The sequence below is a fragment of the Urocitellus parryii genome, chromosome 6 (genome assembly GCF_045843805.1).
Source record: "Urocitellus parryii isolate mUroPar1 chromosome 6, mUroPar1.hap1, whole genome shotgun sequence".
In the NCBI taxonomy this organism is placed as follows: domain Eukaryota; kingdom Metazoa; phylum Chordata; class Mammalia; order Rodentia; family Sciuridae; genus Urocitellus; species Urocitellus parryii.
The window spans coordinates 46819329-46842511 of NC_135536.1; the positions used below are offsets into that span (position 1 = coordinate 46819329).

Consider the following 23183-nt stretch of genomic DNA (forward strand, 5'->3'; position numbering starts at 1 on the left):
GCTGATAGGAAGAGATTTCTTGACTTTCCTCTATCTTATACTATCCTAAAGAAAGAAAACAAGGACCTCAATATGGTTGTAATAAACAAAAGAAAAAGTCTGAGTTCTTGCTGACTCTGGTCTTGTCATGTTAGCCCTATACTACAGACTTCTGGACTTACTTTATATAGAGAGAAATTCTATTATGCTTATATAATTAAAAGTTTTTGAAATGAAGTACATTCTGCTCTCATATATAACTAATTAGAATAAATAAAATTTTCAAAAAATTAAAAGTTTTTCTATTATATGTATCCAATTCAAATCCCAGGTGATAGGAAAAAGTAATCTCCAATTAGGTATGGTAGGTCTTTTATAAACACTAATTGCTGGGCTGGGGATGTGCCTCAAGCGGTAGCATGCTCGCCTGGCATGCATGTGGCCCGGGTTCAATCCTCAGCACCACATACAAACAAAGATGTTGTGTCCGCCGAAAACTAAAAAATAAATATTAAAAAATTCTCTCTCTCTCTTTAAAAAAAAACACTAATTGCTTTACACAGATTTTGTCTATGTTAAATTCATTTTAAAAGTTAGAGAACTGTTGCTCGATTCGGCAGCACACATACTAAAATTGGAATGACACAAAGAAGAGTAGCATGACCCTTAAGCAAGGATGACATGGAAATTCGTGAAGCATTCCATATTTTTTCTGCAGACATATGTTCAAAGTGCTGGACCCTCATGACAATAGCCATCCACATCATCAACTGAGCATTAAAGGAGGACTTTGGATTTAAGCCTCAACTCTGAGTATGTTCTGGAAGGTGAAGTGTTCATTGTTGGGTCTGGGTTGAATGAGTTGGAAAGCTATCCTCTGCTATCCTCTAGAATAGTTGAGTATTTGAGGATTTTTTTTAAATACTTTTAAATTTAAAAAAAATTGTAGTTGTAGATGGACAGAATGCCTTTATTTTATTTGTTCACTTTTTTTTTTAATATGTGGTGCTGAGGATCGAACCCAGTGCCTTATATATGCTAGGCAAGTGCTTTGCCGCTGAGCTACGGCCCCAGCCCTAAATACTTTTAATTGTAAATGGACACGATATTTTATTTCTTAATGTGATGCTGAGAATTGAACCCAGTGCCTCACATGTGCTAGGCAAATGCTCTACCACTGAGCCACAACCTCCCCACCACACCCTGAGTATTTGCTTCTTGTAAAGTACAGTTAAGATATTAAAAAAAGAAAGTTCACCTACGTGAAAAAATTCACCCAAGGGTGAATCTATAAACATAATTTTAAAATACTTTGAAGAAAATGCCTTGGTTGATCATGATATTCTTGAAAATACAGAAAGTTGGGATAAGATTTTAGCCCTTGTTCCTAATTCCTTGTTCCATGAAGATCTTCAAAAAAGACTTCCAAAAGTCTCACAGTTCGCTTCAGCAACGGAAACATTTGAAGAGAGTAGCCAGTACAAACCAGAATATCAAAAATGAAAATGTGAACCCTGGTTGGAGTGGGAGATTTTGCTCCAGTACTATTTTCCACAGCTGGATATCAAAGTTAGTAAAAGAATCAATCACTTACTGAAGAGCTCTTTTAGTGTTCATCCTAAAACAGGTCACATTTCTGTGTGTATCAATTTAAGAAAGTGGATCAGTTGATCCACTTACTATTCCAACTATAAGCTCCATCTGCCATGAATTGGATGTCATTTTCATTAAAGAAAAAGAGGAGATTGAAGTTGAATCTGATATCAAACACAGAACCAAAGATCATAAGAAGGCCAGTCTAGCATCTTATGTGAAATATCTGAACAGTTTCTTGAAACCCTGGAAAAATCCCAAAAAGGAGAACTTCTCAAGAAGAGTGATATACAAAAAGATTTCTGAAGATAACAACTCCCCTCAAATAAATGTGGATATCATCTACCTTTAAGCAAGGATCAAATACTTCAAGAGTCTTGTAATAAATATGGCAGAGGGCTGGAGTTGTGCCTCAGTGGTAGGGTGTTCACCTAGCATGTGCGAGACCCTGGATTTGATCTTCAGCACCACATAAAAATAAATTTTAAAAAAGTTATTGTGTCCAACTACAATCAAAAAATAAATAAATATTTAAAAATAAAAAACAAATAAATATGGCAGAACCAAAATAAATAAATAAATAAAAGCTGAGTAAGATTTTCAAATGTGAAAGTTATCACTGGCAATACAAATTTCAAGTCTCACATCTGTTCCAGAAAATTGAAAATCTGAAGAATAAATTGTAAGTTTAACGATTTACGATTTTAAAAAGGCAATCCCTAGCATTGGAAAACAAAACAAAACAAAACCAAGAGGCTATAGGAACAAGAGAGAAGTGGGTATCACTATAAAAGATCAAAAGAGTCTTATAGTAATAGAAATGTTCTGTTTCATGATTATCTCAACATCAATGTCAATATCCTTGTTGTGACACTGTACTATAAATCTGTAAGATAATATTGTAGAAAATTATTTTACAACAGCATGTGAACCTATAATTATCTGAAAATGGAAAAATTTGTTTAAAATGCTAACAATAAACATGAAGAAAGTATTAATTCCAACCAAGAGTATTCATTCCACATAGGAGAAATAAATCAATAACAGATGAAAGTAGCCAGGCATGGAGGCATACGCCTGTAATCCCAGAGGCTTGGGAGGCTGAAGTTTGGGAGGCTGAGGCAGGAGGATAGAGTTCAAAGCCAGCATCAGCAATTTAGCAAGGTGCTAAGCAACTCAGTGAGACCCTGTCTCTAAATAAAATCCAAAAAGGGCTGGGGACATGACTCAGTGGTTAAGAACCCCTGGGTGCAATCCCCAAGAGAGAGAAGTAATGGATACTATGTATATATGTATATTACTAGCATGGGAGACCTTGGGTTCAATCCACAGGACTGGGGAGAAAAAAGTCTACTGGTGTTGTTATATCTTAAAACAACATATAGGAAACCCTCAAGAACAATGACTATGATATAAGAGAATTAGAGACTGCCTAGAAATAATTCACCAGAGTAGGCATATTTACTTACTATAGTATGGGAGGAACCTAAACATTTACTGAGTGCTTTACATGCCAGGTACTACCACCAGGCTTTTAATGAATATTAACCACTATGGCAGGTTGCTCTAACTGTTGAATTGAATCATACTTTTCTAATCCCTTCGCACATTTACCCTGGATTTACTCATGTGACTTGCTTTAGCATATGGAACACTAAAGAACATGGACCAGGGAACATTTCTACCACCCTAGGAACAAGTTTGGGCTAGCCTCCTGAAAAATGAGAAGTCACATTAAAGTAGACTCTAGCCATCCTTAGTCTAAGGCCCCAGATTTGTGAGTAAGTTATCCGAGACTGTAAGACCTAAACAGTCTCAGCTCAACTAGGTCAGCACAAAGCATAAAAGCATTATAGCAACCATAGAATTATGAGAATACTGATTCAGGCACTAATTTTGGAGTGTAGTTTGTTAGGCAGCAAAAGCTAACTATTACAATCACTGTTTTAAGGCTCTTTTCACCATACCACACCACCTTTGTATGCCATACTCTTGAGATTCTGGGTAAAAAAGGGATCTCAGGCATTTTATCCCACAACAACTCTTGTTCAAGATTTTCCTCTGTACCAGGAGTATGTACAACTTTTTTTTTTTTTTTTGGAGGTGCTAGGGATTGAACACAGGGCCTTATGCATGCAATGTAAGCACTCTACCGACTGAGCTATAGCCCCAGTCCATCAACCTGTTTTTGTATGACCTTCTAGCTAAGAATATTTATATATTTTTTTTTCTTTATTTTTTTTTGCGGAGGAGTGGGTAGTGGGAATTGAACTCAGGGGCACTCAACCACTAAGCCACATCTCCAGCCTTATTTTGTATTTTATTTAGAGACAGGGTCTCACTGAGAAGCTTAGCTTCTCGTTTTCTGCTGAGGCTGGCTTTGAACTCTTGATCCTGCTGCTTTAGCCACTAGGATTACAGGTGTATGCCATCACACCTGGCTTGTTTATATATTTTTAAATGGTTCAAAATAAAAAACAAAAGAATATTTCATGGGCTAGGGTTGCAGCTAAGAGGTAAAGTGCTTGCCTCACCCATGTGAGGCACTGGGTGAAATCCTCAGCACCACATTAAAAATAAATACATAAAAAGATATTTGAAAGGGGGTTGTGGGGGCTGGGGTTGTGGCTCAGCAGTAGAGCGCTTGCCTAGCACGTGCAAGGCCCTGGGTTCAATCCTCAGCACCACATAAAATAAATAAACAAAATGTGACCAACTACAACTAAAAAATAATGATTAAAAAAAAGATATTGTGTCCATTGACAACTAAAAATATTTTTTAAAAAAGAATATTTCATGCTATGTAAAAACATGGAAACTCAAATTTAAGTGCTCATTAATAAAGTTTTAGTGGAATACAGCCATGTTTGTTCATGTGTACATCATCTATGGCTACCTTTGTACTAGAAAAACAGAGTGAATAGTTGTGACAAAACCATATGAACCACAAAATCTACAATATTCACTATCAGGATCTTAATTTTTTTTAAAGAAGTATGCTCAGAATTATTCATGACATTTTTAATTTAAATAAAAATTTTCACCTAGTGCTGAATAAGTAGTTTTTAAATATATACTGTTTTAGTTGTAGATGGACACAACATCTTTATTTTATTTATTATGTGGTGCTGAGGATTGAACCCAGTGCTTCACATTTGCTAGGCTAGTGCTCTATCACTGGGCCACTGCCCTAGCCCATTTTTTTTTTGTACTTTTACCATTCTTTCTTTTTATTGAGAATTATATTAGCTGATGTTATTTATTTATCTCTCTCTCTCTTTAACTATTTTTAGCTGTAGATGGACACAATACCCAGTGTCTCTCACATGTGCTAGGCAAGCTTTCTACCACTGAGCTACAGCCTCAGCCCTGATGTTCTTTCTCTTAATTTTCCCTTAACTTCTATCTTGGGATGGCCTCTGAATTTATCTAAGAAATAAAAACTGTAATTGAGAATCACAGTTCAAATGAATTTTACTTAAGTGTAAAAAACGATAAGCCTCCAAAAAAGCATGAGAAACTAACAAATTATTCTGAGCAGGCAAAATTTTAGTTTAAGTATCTAAACAGAAAGTTGTTCATTAAAAAATAATCTTGTGCATGTATAAAACATAGCACTGAATCCTACCATTAAGTACAATTACAATGCACCAATAAAAAAAATATGTGGGGAGAAAAACCCTGTAGTCTTTTATTGGTCAAGTGGAATAGACAGTGACAGGAAGTAGAAAAAGATGTGGGAGAGATCTTACTCAGTTAATCCTCTAATTTTTTAGACCTGAAAATGTGTAATAACCATGTAGATATAAGATTCTCTTTTAATTCCATCAGGGATTTCAGGTCTGAAGTAGCTTTTCAGTCTCCCATCTTTTGTTAGATGATATATTCTCCAGCCATTTTGAACTAAGAAGTTTAGAAATACATATCTTCTATTTCACCAACCTTTTAATACTAAATTCTGAGACATAAAATAAAGCAAATAAACATTGGGTTTTCTTTCATACTGGAAGAGATGTGAACCTCAATTTATATTCCTCATTTTTATCATCTCTCTTACCTCAGGATCCCTCTATTAGTGAAAATTAGTCCTGGTGTACATTCAGCTGACTGTACTTGGCATTAGCACAAAGGATCAATAAAGAAATTGCCATAGAAACTAACTACCCCCAACCCCAACATTCAAAAACTTTTTTTTTTTTTTTTTTTTTAGGCGTAGATGGACACAACGCAATGCCTTTACTTTTATGTGGTGCTGAGGATCCCGGGTCCCACCAGTGCTAGGCGGGTGCTCTACCGCTGAGCCACAATCCCAGCCCCATACATTCAAAAACTTTCTTGAGGAGCATTACACAGATTGTTCCTAAGGGCCACTGAAATTTGAAAGTCCTTTGAATACTAAAGAAAGTAAATTTAAACTTCACTGAACTATTTTCATGAAGTGTCAGGCAGTTGATTCCATGCAGAAACATTTACAACACAGATTGGTTATATATATATATGTATGTTGTAGTTGAGCACAAAACCTTTATTTTGTTTATTTATTTTTATGTGGTGCTAAAGATCGAACCCAGGGCCTTGAACATGCTAGGGCCACAACCCCAGCCCACAACACAGATTCATATACCTTTTAAATTAAACATGCTCAAGCTGAATGCAATGGCACATGCCTGTGATTCCAGCAACTCAGAAGGCTGAGGCAGGAGGACCACAAGTTCAAGGCCAGCCTCTGCAACTTAGCAAGACCCTCTCATAAAATTAAAAAATAAAAAGGGTTGAGGAATTGTACCTCAATGGTAAAGTACCCTACATTTTATCTTCAGTACCTACCCACCCACCCATCCATCCATCTATCCATCATGCTGAGAAAAAAAATTTCTATTTTCATTTATTTTTGTGATTTTTTTATTGACTTTTAGGGTATATGAAGCACTTCCCAGGAAATATCTCCCAATTTATATTATACAAATATATATTTTAAATTTTAATTGTTCAACTTGCACTGACAATCCAGAACTCAATTACTTTGTAAATCCAGGTCTCTGATACATACAGCATCCCTTAAAAAAGATGGTTCTACTCTTAGAATTCCAAAGAAATCACAGCTATCCCCAATACCCTTCTTTTTAAAAAAAATTAAAAATTACACTAATTAGAATAAAAAATACATCTAAAAACACTGTATTATCAACATATTGGGGCCATCAGGAACTGATGAAACAAAAATTTTAGGATATTTCTTAGGACATTATTTGGCCTGGAAATACTAACTCTGACCTTAAAAAGTCAGTAGTACAATCTGAACAAATGTTATAGTTCTTAAAAAAGAACTATAATAAATTTAATATGTTTTTTTTTGTTTTTTGAGAGACAGAGAGAGAGAGAGAATTTTAATATTTATTTTTTTAGTTTTCAGAGGACACAATATCTTTGTTTGTATGTGGTGCTGAGGATCGAACCCGGGCCGCACACATGCCAGGCAAGCGAGCTACTGCTTGAGCCACATCCCCAACCCCAAATTTAACTAATATGTATTGTTAGAAATTCTATGTACTTCCTTTGATCCTAAATAAGATCCTAAATAATCAGCCTGATTCTTGTAACCCTTTCTGCTAATCTATGTGGATTTTTTCTCCTTCAAATTTCTAGTCAATCTTTTTCCAAAGACTTCTTGATTAATCACATCTGGACCTAGTCACTGGCATCCACACATGTGTATGTTTAAATCAAAATAACTATTTGTTTATCACATATATCTTTTATGTTTATCTTATCAATTATTTGGTATCTCTTTTGTCCTCAATATTAATACATTTTAATTATGATTCATCAACTGAATTAAAGATAATAATATAAAAGATTTCAAAGATAAAAAGTCCATTTTCCAAAGATAAAAAGTCCATGGACTTTTTACAGTAATAACTTACTTTTTTAGTGCAAATTGCTTAAAGCATTCTACCAATACAACATAGATGGTCCAGAGGGAAAATATGTTAATAGTTGAGAACAGTTAAGAGCTCTGTTGATTTGAGATCATTTGATGCCAACATTATTATCAGTTTATACAATTAAAAAATTTATAATCTTTATTTTCCAAGGTAGTTCTAAAAGCAATATTAAACCATAGTCTCTTCTTGACTAGATTAAATGGTTTAAATTTTAAATCCAAAAATATGAAGATAATATTTGGGAAAACCAAGCTATCAATTAAACTCTTTAGTGCAAATATAATTTTGCCATTTTACTGAGTTAACAAACACTGGTCAAAGCTCTATTATTCAGCTCATGGTCAAACATTATTTGAAAGAAAATGAAGTTCAAGCCAGAAGTAGTAGCATGTGTCCGTAATCCCAGCTACTTAAGACACTAAGGTCGGAGCTGGGGTTGAGGCTCAGCGGCAGAGCGATCACCAGGTACGTGCGAGGCCCTAGGTTCGATCCTCAACACCAAATAAAAATAAAAATAAAGATAGTGTGTCCAACTAAAAAATAAATATTAAAAAAAGGGAGAGAGAGACACTAAGAGAGAAGGATCATTTGAGCATACTGAGTTCAAGACCAGCCTGGGCAACATGTAAGAACTCCATCCTTCCCTCAAAAAAGCTGTTTATTATTTTCAAGAGAACTAACCTGGGGCAGAACAAAAAGAGTAATTTAAAATATCTTCACAGAAAGGCAATTTTCCAAGTAAGGTTTTTAGGAACCAATAAAACCATTTCAAGCAAAACCAATTAGAAATGGTACACATCTCTATTCTAATATGAGAAAAGATCTATACCATTACAAAATGAAAAGGCTGCTTGTCATTTTTTTTCAAAGTTCATATAAGAATTGAACTTGAAGTTATATATTCAATTTTGACAGTGATTATTTCTGAAAGGGGCATTTGGGAAATGAAATCTACACTTTTCATTTTCTCTCATATACATAAAGCTCTTAATAGGAAAAAAAAAGCAGATTTTAAAAGGTTACACATATACACACATACTTGGAAACAGATCTTGGTAAATTGTCCAGGTGCCTCAGCCACCTAAGTAGGTGGGATTATAGGCACACACCAGTGTGTTCAGTAGATTTATATAAAAAAATTATAACTCTTGATAAGTGGAACATATAACATTTCTAAATATTATGAGTCACCTATCTTGATAATTAAAAAGAAGGCAGTGTTCTATAAAGCATCTAGAACACTGCCTAGCACACAGGAAAAGCTCAATAAATATGTTGACATAATTTCGGTTCTGCAATGTATTCTTTTTTATTAATTTTTTCTTTTAGTTGTAGTGGGACACAATACCTCTATTTATTTTTATGTGGTGCTTGAGGATCGAACCTAGCACCTTGCACATGCTAGGCGAGCGCTTTACCACTGAGCCACAATCCCAGCCTTCTGCAGTGTATTCTTTTTTAAATTAATTTTCAGTTGTTTATAGACCTTTATTTTTTTTTTATTTATATGTGGTACTGAGAATTGAACCCAGTGCCTCACACATGCTAGGCAAGTGCACTACCTCTGAACCATAGCCCCAGTCCCCCTTTGCAATGTATTCTAATACTACCAAGTTATACATTGATTCAGGCCAGTATATTTATGTAGGTAATGTGTAGTGCAGCTCCTTCTTTGCTATTAGGTGCCAATTCTTATGGCATTATACCTACTTTCAGAAGTATCTTTTGCCATCTGTTGCTTCATATTTGCTTTGAATTCTTTCCACTCCCATAATATCTTAACTATGCCTTTATAACACTTTATTTCTTTTAGTCCTTCATAAACATCCTTAGCTCCTTTAAACTGTGAGTTTCTATACAGGAAAAGACTCTTATTCATTCTTATATATTATCTACAGCCTTAATGTGGTAGTCACTCAAATACTTGTATGCACAAATTGACAAAAGCTCTCCCTGTGACAAAAAAAAAAAATGTTCAAAAGGAACATAAACAACATGATAATTACAACACTAATCTTTCAATTTTAGTACAAGACTTAGGACAATAGGCTCTTGAGTAGCTTTTATAGTCAAATCGGAAATAACACACATGGATGTTGTGGCAGTGATTTTCTTACTCAATCTTAGATTTTCAGCTAACATTAAGGTCCACAGTTGTGTTCCAAGGAATTTGAACTGTTAAGAAGTCTGTACTCTAGCAAAATGGGAGATTATTTACCATAGCTGTATATAGAATCTTTAAGGGGTGCTAACCCCTCAGGTAGACAAAATTTTAGAAGCTCTCTTCTCTGTAATACCTTTTCTATTCTTTTTTTTTAATTAGTAATACATGACAGTAGAATGCATTTATGCACTTTGATATGTCATACATAGATGGGATATAATTCTGTCTTTTCTATTCTTGCACATATTAGGACCTCTACCCTAAATGGAATTAATACATATCCCAAAGCCATTAGTGTGGCTTAAAATGTAGACTTTCATAGACTCTTGACAAAAATCAACATTTCAATAGATATTTGGAGATTTCTTCCAGATACAAAGAATGGTAGAACTGGTGAAGTGGATGAGGTTACAGGTGGACACTGCAGAAAAGCAGCACAAATTAGTCCTGTTTGAAAATCTAGTTATAAAAATGCCTGAAAATAGGTTGCCCAAAGCCCACTTTAATATAAATAATCACCAAATGCATAATTATATTTTGAGTAATTTTTCAGATTCTCTCAAACTCTAATTCTCTCAAATGATGATTCAATATAATGAGTATAAAATGTTTATTTATTGTATGATTTCTACCTCCTTTTCTGGATTTAATACTTTGGTATTAAAGAGAACATGGGTGAATCATGCATGCTTTTGTGTTCTACCTCATCATCCTTCCAACCCATTATTAAACAATGATTATCAGCCTTGTTAAAAAGAAAATTATAAAGTTAACTGAAACCCAGATGCCTTAAAATCTCCTTATGTGTCATTTTCTAGACCACATACAAATCTTACAATGACTGCCTTAAATAAATAAATAAACATCTTTCCAAAATACTGAAATTATTAATTTATTCTTAAATCCTCATATCTCAAGGAAGAAAAGATGGAAGGAGAGGACATCAGGAAGGGAAACAGGGAGAGAGAAAGGAAAGAAACTAACTCTATGGCCTCTAATCAAGAAATTCAAATATTAACAAGATACTGATACGAAATAGCAATATTATACAATACAACTTAAAAATATTCACCTTCATCCTGTCACTTTATCCTGTGAGGCAACCCTGTAAGGAAAGGGTTCACTTGATAGATGAAAAAAGACTAAAGCTCAGAGTTTAAATTACCTGCTACCTTAGCCATAGAGATGTAGAACCTTAGACCAAAAACTATGTAACTCCTAGAAGAAAATGTAGGGTCAACACTCCAGCATATAGGCATAGGCAAACAACTTTCTCAATAGAATCCCTAAAGATCTGGAAATAATGCCAAGAGTTAATAAATAAAAAGCTTCTACACAGCAAAGGAAACAATTAGGAACTTGAAGAGGGAACCTACAGAATGAAAGAAAATCTTCGCTGGCTACACTTCTGACAGAGCATTAATGTCTAGAATGTATAAAGAACTAAAAAAAAACCTAACACTCCCCCCAAAAACCCAATTAATAAATAGGCAAATGAATTATAAAGACACTTGCTCACAAGAAGAAATATAAACGGTCAATAAATATAGAAGAAAAGGCCGTCTTCAAGAGTAAAAATAATAATAGATGCTAGAGAGGATGTAGGTAAAAAGAACACTTTTATACTGTTGGTAGGATTGTAAATTAGTACAAATTAGTACAACCACTACGAAAATCAGTAGGGAAGTTCCTCAAAAGACTCAGTATGGAACCACCATATAAATGTATGGATGATCCAAGTATACCACTCCTCAGTATGTATCCTTAAAATCATTGGAAATGGGGTTGTGGTTCAGTGATAAAATAAAAAATTAAAAAGCCTGGAGATGTGACTCAGTGGTAAAGCACACCGGGGTTCAACCCCCCAGTACCAATAAAAAATAAATATTAGAACCCCAAACTAAGCATACAGTGAAAGAAATTAGAATTCTGTCAGTCCTAATTGAATTTAAATCTATCATTTACGACTTTTAAGACTGGAATGGAAGCTACATGCTTTTGTTTTGTTCCGGCTGTAGCTCTAGCGTTAAGAACAGTGCAAGCAAATGACTGGAGATAAATATATGTTGAATAATTTTTTAAAAAATCTTTAACTTCTTTGAATTCCTGTTTCCTCATCTGTAAATGGAGACAGTGAATTCTTGCTTCATACATACTGATATAATGTATACATAAAGCATCTGTAAGTATTTAAGAATTAATAGACCTGGGGCTGGGGCTGTAGCTCAGTGGCAAAGTGCTTGCCTTGCACATGTGAAGTACTAGGTTTGACCCTCAGCACCACATAAAATAAATAATTCTGTCCATTTACAACTACGAAAAATAAAAATTAAAAAACGCCTATGTAACGTATCTGTCTTAAAAAAAAATTAATAGACCTGCCAGGCATGGTGGCTTGGGAGGCTGAGACAGGAGGAGCAAGAGTTCAAAGCCAGCCTCATCAACAGCAAGGAACTAAGCAACTCAGTGAGACCCAGTCTAACTAAAACAGAAAATAGGGCAGGGGATGTGGCTCATTGGCCAAGTACCCCTGAGTTCAACCCCTGGTAACGCCCCTCACTCCAAAAAAAAATTGATAAACATGATTTTCAGTTTGATATTTGTTTCACAAGACCCCCCAGTCCTCTCACTTCTTCCATTGGCTCTGATGAAGTATAAAACCAATGTGAACACATCTGGGAGACAAAGCAGGTAGCTATTAGGATGGAGAGAGTAATGAATCAAATTATTCTTCCTTTCACCTACCTTAGCCAAAAAATCAATGGTTTTTCTTTACTACTCTGCTATAGCACTGACAAAGGACTTTTTAGAAAAATGTTAGCTGATTGCTTATTTCAAAGTAGAAAGTCTTGAGGGTAGGGGAAGAAGCACCAAATCTATAACTGTGAAAGCAAAAAAAAAAAAAAAAAAAAAAGGCAGGGGGGGATACTTAAAAGTAAATTTAAAAATAAGAATATTAATGTGTGTGCAAGTAGGAATGTATAACAATGAATCCCACCATTATGTATAATTATAATGTACCAATAAAAAATTATAAAAACCACCAAAAAATATTAAAAAAATAATTTGCTAAAAAAAAAAAAATAGGGGCTGGAGTTACAGCTTAGTGGACAGTGCTTGCCTAGCATGTAGGAGGCACTCGGTTTGATTCTCAGCACCACATAAAAATAAATAAATAAAATAAAAGTATTGTGTCCATCTACAACTAAAAGTATCTTTAAAAAAGAGAAACAGAGGGCTGGGATTGTGGCTCAGCGGTAGAGCACCTTGCCTAGCACGGGCGGGACCCAAGTTCAATCCTCAGCACCACATAAAAATAAAGGCATTGTGTTGTGTCCATCTATACCTAAAAAATTTAAAAAATAAAAATTTTAAAAAAAGAGAGAAAACAAAATATTGTGGTGAGTAGATACAAAGTACCTATGCCAACTAATCCAACATAAAAATGATCCTTATCCATTTCTCTATTACTTTATAAAATCTTTACAAGAAATCAAGGAGAGAAAAACTGGTGTTTTATAACTTGCCAAAAAGTTATATAGGTAGTTACATAGGTGGAAGGCACAATTCCAATATAGTCAGCTTAGGCCAATTAACATCTTAAAATTTATTTTAACCAAAATTTAAATAAAAAGAGTATGGTAAAGGGACAAGACTATATATATACAACAACTTAGGATAAGGTAAAGAACTTATAAGTCATCTTTAAAGTTTAGTTATAAAAGAAAATATAATTTCCAGTAGACAAATTAGTCAATAATAGAGAAAAATATTAAGAACCATATAAGCCTCAAGTCAATAACAACACTAATCCCAGTAAAATGCCACTACGTTCTATTTATATAGAGATTTAAAATGTATGCCCCAGGAGGGATAGGAAGGGCAGCAGAATAGAATAGACATTATGATTGCTGTATGTATATAGGTGACTCTATGACCAGTGTGATTCTGCAATCTGTACAATTAGAAAAATGAGAAGTTGTACTTCAATGATTCAAATGTATGAATTGCCAAGATCATTGTAATATCATGAATAGCTAATAAAAAAAGGAAAAAAATAAAATTAAATAAATAAATAAAATGTGTGCCTCACATACACATATATATGCGCAGTCATTTTAATCTCAAAATAACCTAAAAGGATGTCATTGTCCAACAAGATCAGTATTAAGTCTAAAGTCTAGACATTTTACTATCTTTATCTGTCTCTCATAAAACTAAAAATTTATAACTTTTCAAACTATAACAAAAGGCAAAGATAAATGTACTTTATTAAAACCATGTGGGCTGGGTACAGTGACTTACACCTACAATTCCAGCTACTCATGAGGCCGTGGCAGGAGGACTACATGTTGCTTCTATAATTTTAAAGACCTTTCTGGATTATTTGCCAAAATAATTTTAGATCTTAATATAAACACTGCTTAGCTTTTTAAAGGTTAATGTAGAGTAGCATTTAACAACTAAATGTTATATTAGTTAAGACATTATTAAAGTTATGTATAAACTCACAATAATTTTTCCAAATAAAACAATAAAGAATATAATTGGGCTGGATATCACTCAGAATTACAGCACTTACCTAGCAGGTGTGATGCTCTGAATTCAATGCCCAGCACCACAAAAAACAAACAAAAAAACCAACAGAAACAAAACAAAAACTGCTAAAGTTTAACATTACAGCCTTCCTTTTCTTTTCTTTTTTTTTTTTTTTTTGATGTTGGGAATTGAATCCAGGGCCTCATACATGCACTCTACCACCCAACTATACTCCCAGCTCAATAATGACAATTATCAACTTAGAGCCATAGATTATATCATTTTCAATTTTCTTATATGAAAAATAAACTTTATTCTGGAAGACATGGGTAAAAGAGAAAAGATCTAACACTAAATTGTATACTTTATATGGGGGAGCTATATGTGAACTGTCTCTCAACAAAGCTACATGAAAAAAAAATTTTTTTTAAAGAAGAGAAACTTAAAAGGAATATATAAACCCAGGTCTAGTTTTGTTAAATGAAATACTAAAACCCATCAAGAATACAATTGTGTTTAAAGTACTAGGTAACATAATGAGGACTAGGTAGATATGGTTATCAAAAGTTTTTTACTCTTAAAAAATCAAATTTCCACAAATGGGAATTTATTATACAGTAAATTATTAAGAAAGGTGGTTTATATAGCAATGGGTTGATCCCTGAGATATTTTAGTGAAAAAGTTTATAGAGAATCATGTTACCTATTTTATAAAATGGGGAAAGAATGTATACCTGTATGTTTTAGATACACAGACACATGCATGTACATGTTTTTAGTGGCTTATGTATAGCTTTGTAACAACAAAGCTATCTGTGGCTAACAAAGTAGCTAGAGGACAGTAAAAAGGAAGATTTCCTCAGGTTACCCTTTTGTTTTTTTACCTTTGAGCAATGTGATTATATACTTATCAAGAGGAAAAATTAAAAGTACTTTACCTTGCACCATTGTTCCTAATGACTTCCACAGTTTCTTCAACAAAATATCGATCCTTGATATATGCAAAGATATCATCACAAATTTCATGTAAGCGTGAACGATGGGTAAGGTTGGTCAAGTATAAAACTGGAATAATTAGTGGTTCTGGAAAACTCTGAAGATTCTGTCTTGCTTTTTTTTCTGACTCAAGTGCTTCCTGATATGTCAGTCCAGGTCTACCCGTCACAGCACAACTCCACACAAGGCTGTTGCACAGAATGGTTCGTTCAAAAAAGTCACTGATTAAAAAACAAAAACAAAAACCCATTACCTATCATTTTACAAATTTTACATTAAAAACTGATACCTTTATTAGTTTTGTTTGTTTGTTTTTTTTGGTGATGCTGGGGATTGAACCCAGGGCGCCTTGTGCATGTGAGGCAAGCACTCTACCAACTGAGCTATATCCCCAGCCCCTTTTATTAGGTTTTTTCCATGCCTTTGGAGCAAAGTTTTTCATGGAGTCACAGAACTCAAACAAGAGTTTAGTAGCTGATCAACTTATACATTAAGACAAGCCCAAGACAAAATATATTTAAAATAGACATTTATATTCTACAATTAAAGGCACATCAGCAAAAATTGGACTTCAAATTCTAGCAGTTTGGAAATCTAGAGTCAAACTGAAAATAAACTCAACCTTTCTTTTTCCTTTTAAAGTTTCTTGAAAAGCAGCCAAAACACTAGTCAATGCAAAAGTACTCAGCCATAATTTTTTTCTTTAACATAATAGTGAAAAACTGAGAAGTATAAGCATCTAACAATAGAGGAAAGTGAAATAAATAATGGTACTTCACATAATGAAAAAGCAGTCACTAAAAAGAATAAGAGTTGTTAACATTGCTAATAAGAAAAAAATAAATAAAAACAATTCTATTTCCAGTTTGAACCCTCCTGTCTTTCTGTCCATCCATGTATTTTTTTTTGGGGGGGGGGGTACCAGGGATTGAACCCAGGGGCACTAGCCACTAAGCCACATCCCAGCTTTTTTTTTTTAAGCTGTAAATGCACACAATACCTTTATTTTTATTTATTTATTTTTATGTGATGCTGAGGATCAAACCCAGTGCCTCACATATTCCAGGCAAGTGCTCTATCTTGGAGCCACAACCCCAGCACCCCCAGCTCTTTTTAATTTTTTTAATTATTTTTAAGTTGTTGATTGACCTTTATTTATTTACTTATATGTGGTGCTGAGGATCGAACCCAGTGCCTTGCAAGAGCTAGGCGAGTGCTCTACCGCTGAGCCACAACCCCAGCCCGTCTTTTTAATTTTTTATTTAGAGACAGGATCTCACTAAGTTGCTGAGGCTGGCTTTGAACTTGTGATTCTCCTCTGTCTCAGTCTCCAGAGCCACTGGGATTACAGGAGTTCGCCATGGTGCCCCACCATAGAATGTATTTTGACATGTCGCACATACAGAGAGAGTAAGTTCCTTTTCTTGGCGTTACATGATATGGAGTTATACTGGTCATGTATTCATATATGAACATGGGAAAATTATGTCTGATTCATTCTACTGTCCTTCCCATTCCCATCCCCCCACTTCCTTATCCCATTTCCCCTTGTCCCAATCTGGTGAAACTCTACTTCCCCTACCACCACTCCACCTATTCTGAGTCAGCATCCACATATCCGAAAACATTGGCCTTTGTTTTTTAGGGTTTGGTTTATTTCATTTAGCGTGATAGCCTCCAGCAGTTCCATCCATTTACTGGCAAATGGCATCATTTCATTCTTCTTTAAGGCTGAGTAATATTCCATTGTGTATATGTATCACATTTTCTTTATCCATTCATCTACTGAAGGGCACCTAGGTTGGTTCCATAGCTATAGTGAATACACAACCTTACCTGCTTAATTTTAGCCACAAAAAAATGTGTTTGCTTGTATATGTACTATAAGCTGATGTTCCCTTTGAAGAAAGGAAACATTTTTTATGATTCTAAGTTATTTCTAAGTTGTGTAAGTTTTTATAATGTATCATTTTACAATAAAATATTTTTAAAGTATAAAAAGTTAGGGGCTGGGACTGTAGCTCAGTGACAAAGTGCTAGCCTCACATGTGTGAGGCACTGGGTTTTATTCTCAGTATCACATAAAAATAAAGATACTGTGTGTTCATCTACAAATAAATAAATATTTTAAATATTTATTTAAATATTAAATATTTATTTCTACAATTAAAGGCACATCTACAAATAAATATTTTTAAAAAGTATAAAAAGTTAAGATATATGTAAAAAGGTTAATAATGGCTGCCATCAAGTGTTAAGTCATGGGTAAATTTTTTTCCTTCTCTATAGAGTATTGGTCTACTTTTCAATAATTATATGTATCCAATATAATTAAGTCATTTTTAAAAAATATTTTTTAGTTTTCAATGGAACTTTATTTTATTTATCTATATGTGGTGCTAAGAATTGAACCCAGTGCCTCACACATGCTAGGTAAGCACTCCACCACTGAGCCACAACCCAGCCCTAAGTCATTATTTTTAAACTTTTTTTCCTTCCTGAAATCCCCTTCTTTCCTTCTCTCATCATTCTAAAAGTATTTTAATTGCTATAAGTTTATTTCCTGGCTAGAATATTTATCTGTTTAAGTTATCCATATAGTACTCTTGATCTCCAAATAAGATGTAGGGAAAGTCCATTAAAATGGTTTTTATAGGCTGGGGATGTGGCTCAAGCGGTAGCGCTTGCCTGGCATGCGTGCGGCCCAGGTTCGATCCTCAGCACCACATACAAACAAAGATGTTGTGTCTGCTGATAACTAAAAAAACCCAAAATATTAAAATGGTTTTTATAGCCAGGCAAGGTGGCACATGCCTTTAATCCCAGAGGCTGGGAGACTGAGGCAGGAGGATCACGAGTTCAAAGCCAGCTTCAGCAACTTACTGAGGCCCTAAGCAACACAGTGAGACCCTGTCTCAAAATAAAATACAAAAAGGGCTGGAGATGTAGCTCAGAGGTTAAGGGCTCCTGATACCCACCCCCACCCCCCAAAAAAATGAAACCAACAAGAAAAACAATAAAACCTAGGGAAATAAAGTAAGGGAAACTAATCATACCTTAAATATAAATGAGATCTAAAGAAATAACATATAAATGCCAAAGATGCATGCTCTAATCCAGTATGAAAAAGATTCTTTTAAAGTATATTTTAAGTATTTAAAAAATGCTTCTGAATTTCAAGATAGAGTACTTTTCTAAGAACACATCTATACTATGAATCAATCAACTCTCTGGTGAACAAGTATATTTTAAGTATATTTTAGTACAAAAAATAATGGATGTACTGTATGTCATTAAGATTACAAAGTAAAAAGTGGCTAACTTTGAACAGAATTCGGAAGGAAATAAAAAATGGTGGAGAGAAAGGCAAAAAAGAATAGGAACATTTTTTGATGAAGTGATGTCAAGACCTAGGTCTTAAAAAAAGAAGAAGCAGTCAAAGAGAAGAGATGGACATAATCTGGTTCTTATAAGCAATACAGTCCAGAATAAATAACTTATTACTAAGAGGTAAAACAACAAACATACTCAATAGGTAGTTTTCAATGGTGCAGAATAAAATGAATGAATTTTGAAAAAGGCCTTATTTAATCTTCCTACAGTCTGAAACTGCAGTCCCACCTAGAAATCTTGAAAAGTCCCAAACTTTTTTCTATATGAACAAATATATCTGTAAATTTCCACTTTCTAAGACAATACATAAATAGCATGAGGCATATGTCTGACAATTTAAACTATACCTAGTGCCATTTTAAAAAACTAACTTCAAATCTACGTATCTTACACATTAATCTGTAAAAAAAATGCTAATATAAATAGAGTTCTTGCCACAAATATAATTTGAAATTTTTTAATGGTCACATTGAAAAAATAAAGGAAATACTAATTAAATTTGCATATATTTTAACCCACTAAATTATGATAATTCCATCTCAATACGTAATCAAAAAAATTTAAAATTTTTTTTTGTAGTAAATCTTCAAAATCCAGCATACATTCTATATTTACTGCTTGGATTGGTTTCATTTCAAGTGTTTAATAACACACATGAACATGTAATAGCTTTTGTATTAGACAGCATACTTCTAGCCACAACACTTAGGTGGCTGGATTACTGAGTAGACCACAGGGTATCTGATGCCATGGTAGGGGGATAACAGCTAGGTATAAAAGTGAGTTGCAACATACACTACTTAGATTTAACATTGTCTAATAATATCAAAACAAGCAATGATACAAGTTCCAAAAATTACCATTAAATGTGGATGAGGTAGAAAAAGTGTAGTCAGTAATGACTGACTGACTATATTTTTCTACTTCCAAAAGGTTGACACTATCTCCTGCAATGTGTTTGTGTTGTTTGCTTCTTTCATGATTCTGGTTTTAGTTATATTATAGCTTCACTATACATAAAGATCTGTCCTCAGATCTACCGCTCTGCTGTAGTGGCTATTTTGGGTGGTGATGGGGGTGTACTCCAAGAACTATTTCTCCCCTACTCATCAAAGTATAGCACTATCTCTAAATTTACACACTTTCCCCCATTTTTGTATTTCTGCTCATACTTCACCCAGAGTTTGTTGATAATACTGAACTCAAGAGGATAGGTTACAATGCCTCTTCAATTTTACATTACAAGAAGCCTATTTTACTATTGTGAACAAAAAAAATGGAAAATACAAAGTATTGCTTTATATTGATATAATTTTGGAATAAGGTCAATTATTATATCCATTTATGACTACATTCATTCAGTAATCCTCTTTACCAGAGGTGGGCATGCTGCTGGCCTGAAGGCCAGACCCAGTCCTCCATATGCTTTCATAGTTTTACTGGAACATGACCACACCCATACTTTTAGGTTATCTGCCTTCTCCTATATTTGTAGACTTGAGACCGGAGACAAAGTCTAAAATACTGATTATCTGGCCTCCCTCCTCTTTACCATTGTTTCTTTTTAAATTTTTATTAGTTATTAATGGATCCCTATTCATTCATTCGTTTGTATGTAGTGCTGAGAATCTAACCCAGTGCCTCACACATGCTAGGCAAGCACTCTACCACTGAGCCACAACCCCAGCCCCACCATTGTTTCTTAAGGAAAAAATGCTTCTGAATTTCAAGGTAGAGTACTCTTCTAAGAACATATCTATACTATGAATCAACCAACTCTCTGGTGAACAAACTGAGGAACAAAGGCAACATACTGTTAATTTGCTGGGTAACTGAAAACTTAGAGTAAAGATAAAGAACTAAGTGACGTTAAATATAATTTAAATAAACACAAAGTATATTATGCTTATGGGCCAAAACTATATTAATCAGGTATATAATACATGCTAAGAAAGATCTAGCACAATTAAGCAGAAAAAAAAATCTAATGGACAGGTAGGCCCTCCTACTGACAAAAATAATTACTATAAACTGAGAAATGCAGCAATAGGCTAAAAACCAGTGTAATTCCTGATTTAAACAGCCTATGATAGGCAAGAGATGAAAAGTATGGCCTAAAACTTAAAAAGGTAATTACTGCTAGAAGACAGGACAGGTTCTTCTAACAATTTCCTTTACTGATAGGGTTTCAAGAGCATTTCAGGAGATTATGGGCATGGCAGAATAAACATGCCTTATATTATATAAATACCAACCAACTAGATGAAAAAAATTTTTTTTTCTTTTTTTGGTGGTGCTGGGGATTGAACCTGGGGCCTTATGCATGATAGGCAAGCAGTCTACCAACTGAGCTACATCCCCATCCCTGAAATTTTTATTTTTTTATATTAAGATGGTCAGGGAAATTTTTTTAACTAATAAAAGCATAAGATAGCTAGGTAAGCGGCATAAACCTCTAATCCCATTGACTTGGGAGGCTGAGGCAGGAGGATCTCAAGTTCAAACCCAGCTTCAGCAACTTAGCAAGACTCCAGGTTAACTATCTCAAAATAAAAAATAAAAAGGGCTAGAAATGTGTCTCAGTGGTTAAGTGTCTCTGGTTTCAATCCTCGGCACAAAAATAAATAAATAAATAAGATTTAATTTTTTAAATAATTTTAATGAAACACTACTTTGCATTTTACTTGGTGCTGCCTTAAACAGACTTAGATGACATACAAGGTAGATTCCTAAATCTGTAGATGGCACAAAACTGAGGAATAGCAATAATGATTTTTTTTTTAATACTGGGAATTTAACCCAGGGGCACTTAACCACTGAGCCACATCCCCAGCCTTTTTATTTTTCATTTTAAGACAGGGTCTCCTGAAGTTACCTAGGGTCTCATTAAGGTGCTGAAACTAGCTTTAAACTCATCTTCTTGCCTCAGCTTTCCCAGCAGCTGGGATTATAGGCATGTGCCAGCATGCCTGGTACAAGGATTATATTTAAAGTTAGAGACTAAACCCTTAAGTGGAAATCAACAAAGATGAAATATATACTGCTACTGGATGTAAAAGTCATAACAATGACGAATGTGAAAAAGACAAATTTCAGATGAAATACAAATTCTTATTTCTATGCGTTTTTATAGTTATCCTTGCTTAGAAAGAATTCTTTAGAACATTTAGAAAGAATCTCTTTCTGTTCCATTCTGTGTCTCCTAAGCTCTATCCTTAGGACTCAACTCACATGTCATTTCCTATTTGAAGGCTTCCCCAACTCCCCAGCAAACAGTGATCAGGTCTCTCTTTTCTGTGTTCCCATTATACTTGCTCCATAAAACATAAATGATTTGTGCCATTATGTTGTAGATATTCTTTCATTTCTCACTAAAGGGACAAATTATCTCAGTATCTGCAAAGACTCTTCAATACAGTAGAGTGTCAAGAATAAAAAAATGTACTCTCACTGGGCAGTCCATTTATTTCTATGTGTATCTAGACAGAGAAAGTACACATACGAATGAGAAAGAAGATTGTCTGAAACCTAGCTTTATCCCTTTTATTATTCAGCTTTGGATAAGTTCCATAACCTTTTCGAAGTTCTGGTAAAATGGGTATATCTCCATGAACAGTTTGTGTAAAAATCAAATTAGATAATTCTAAGCATATGCTCCCATAATTTTACTGTACTCAATAAGTACTATTAATTCTTACTCTTTCGGGACCATAGTAGCAGAGATTCTAGGAGCATAACCAGTACAGCAGAGAAACAATATCAAGACATACACAAAAGACTTTAAGGATGTTTTAATAAGATGAAGTTCAGCATTGGAAAAGAGAATAGGAAGAGGCAAGAATAACTGTCTTAAATATTTAAAGATATTTCTTCTTGGCAGCTTCTAAGGGCAAGTACAAGAACAATAGAAATTTTAGGCAGAAACAGTTTGAATCATTATTGTAGGTAGCACAGGGGAAACCAACAAGGTGTGTCCACATTGTGTTTTGGTGGATAATATCAATTAGATTATCAGTAAACACCCAAAACCCAATCAAAATGACTCAATACAAAATATTAACAACCGTTTGTGGTAAAAGTGTGTAGAATCCTTTGAAATATGACACTGAATGTTCTCACTAAGAAGTAAAGTCTACTCACCATCCCTTGAATCAGTGATGGCCTTGTGATTTGTTTTGATCAACATGATGACATTGAGGACTTCTGTCTTCACTCTCTTGAAACCCTGAGACTACCATGTGAAGCAACCCAGATAGCTTGAGGATGAAAGACTACATGGTGAGAAAAGCCACACCATCTGAGGTCCCAAACTTGAGACCATCTTTACTCCATTCAGTCTCAGCTTTGATTCTAGTTAACTGTAGTTAAGTGAGTACAGACAATACCAAAAGAAACCAAATAACAATCCATAGGAAAGTGAGTAAACAAAATGGGTTATTATTCTGAAATCATTAAGTTTTAGGGTGACTTGTTACACTTAATAATTGATATACACATTCTGCCTAAAGAAAGAATGTATAGATGTAAAACATGGTAGTCTGCTAAACAGATACAAGGTAAAACTCAAAAAGCAT

General features: G+C 34.2%; 1 protein-coding gene, 2 non-coding genes and 1 pseudogene across 5 annotated transcripts in view; 2 read left to right on the top strand and 2 right to left on the bottom strand.

Annotated features, from left to right (window-relative positions):
• Baz1a (bromodomain adjacent to zinc finger domain 1A) overlaps nt 1–23183 on the bottom strand; it is a 112700-nt gene that overhangs the window by 83825 nt on the left and 5692 nt on the right. For all 3 annotated transcript variants that reach the window (XM_077799713.1, XM_077799712.1, XM_077799711.1), the window contains one exon: nt 15159–15437. In XM_077799713.1, the coding sequence (XP_077655839.1) occupies nt 15159–15437 (279 nt within the window). The remainder of the gene's footprint in view (nt 1–15158; nt 15438–23183) is intronic.
• Nucleotides 584–690, top strand: LOC113200929 (U6 spliceosomal RNA). The gene has a single exon (XR_003303096.2). It is a non-coding gene; the product is annotated as a U6 spliceosomal RNA (small nuclear RNA).
• On the top strand, nt 661–1878 carry LOC113200277 (DNA primase small subunit-like; annotated as a pseudogene).
• On the bottom strand, nt 15535–15609 carry Trnav-cac (transfer RNA valine (anticodon CAC)). The gene has a single exon. It is a non-coding gene; the product is annotated as a tRNA-Val (tRNA).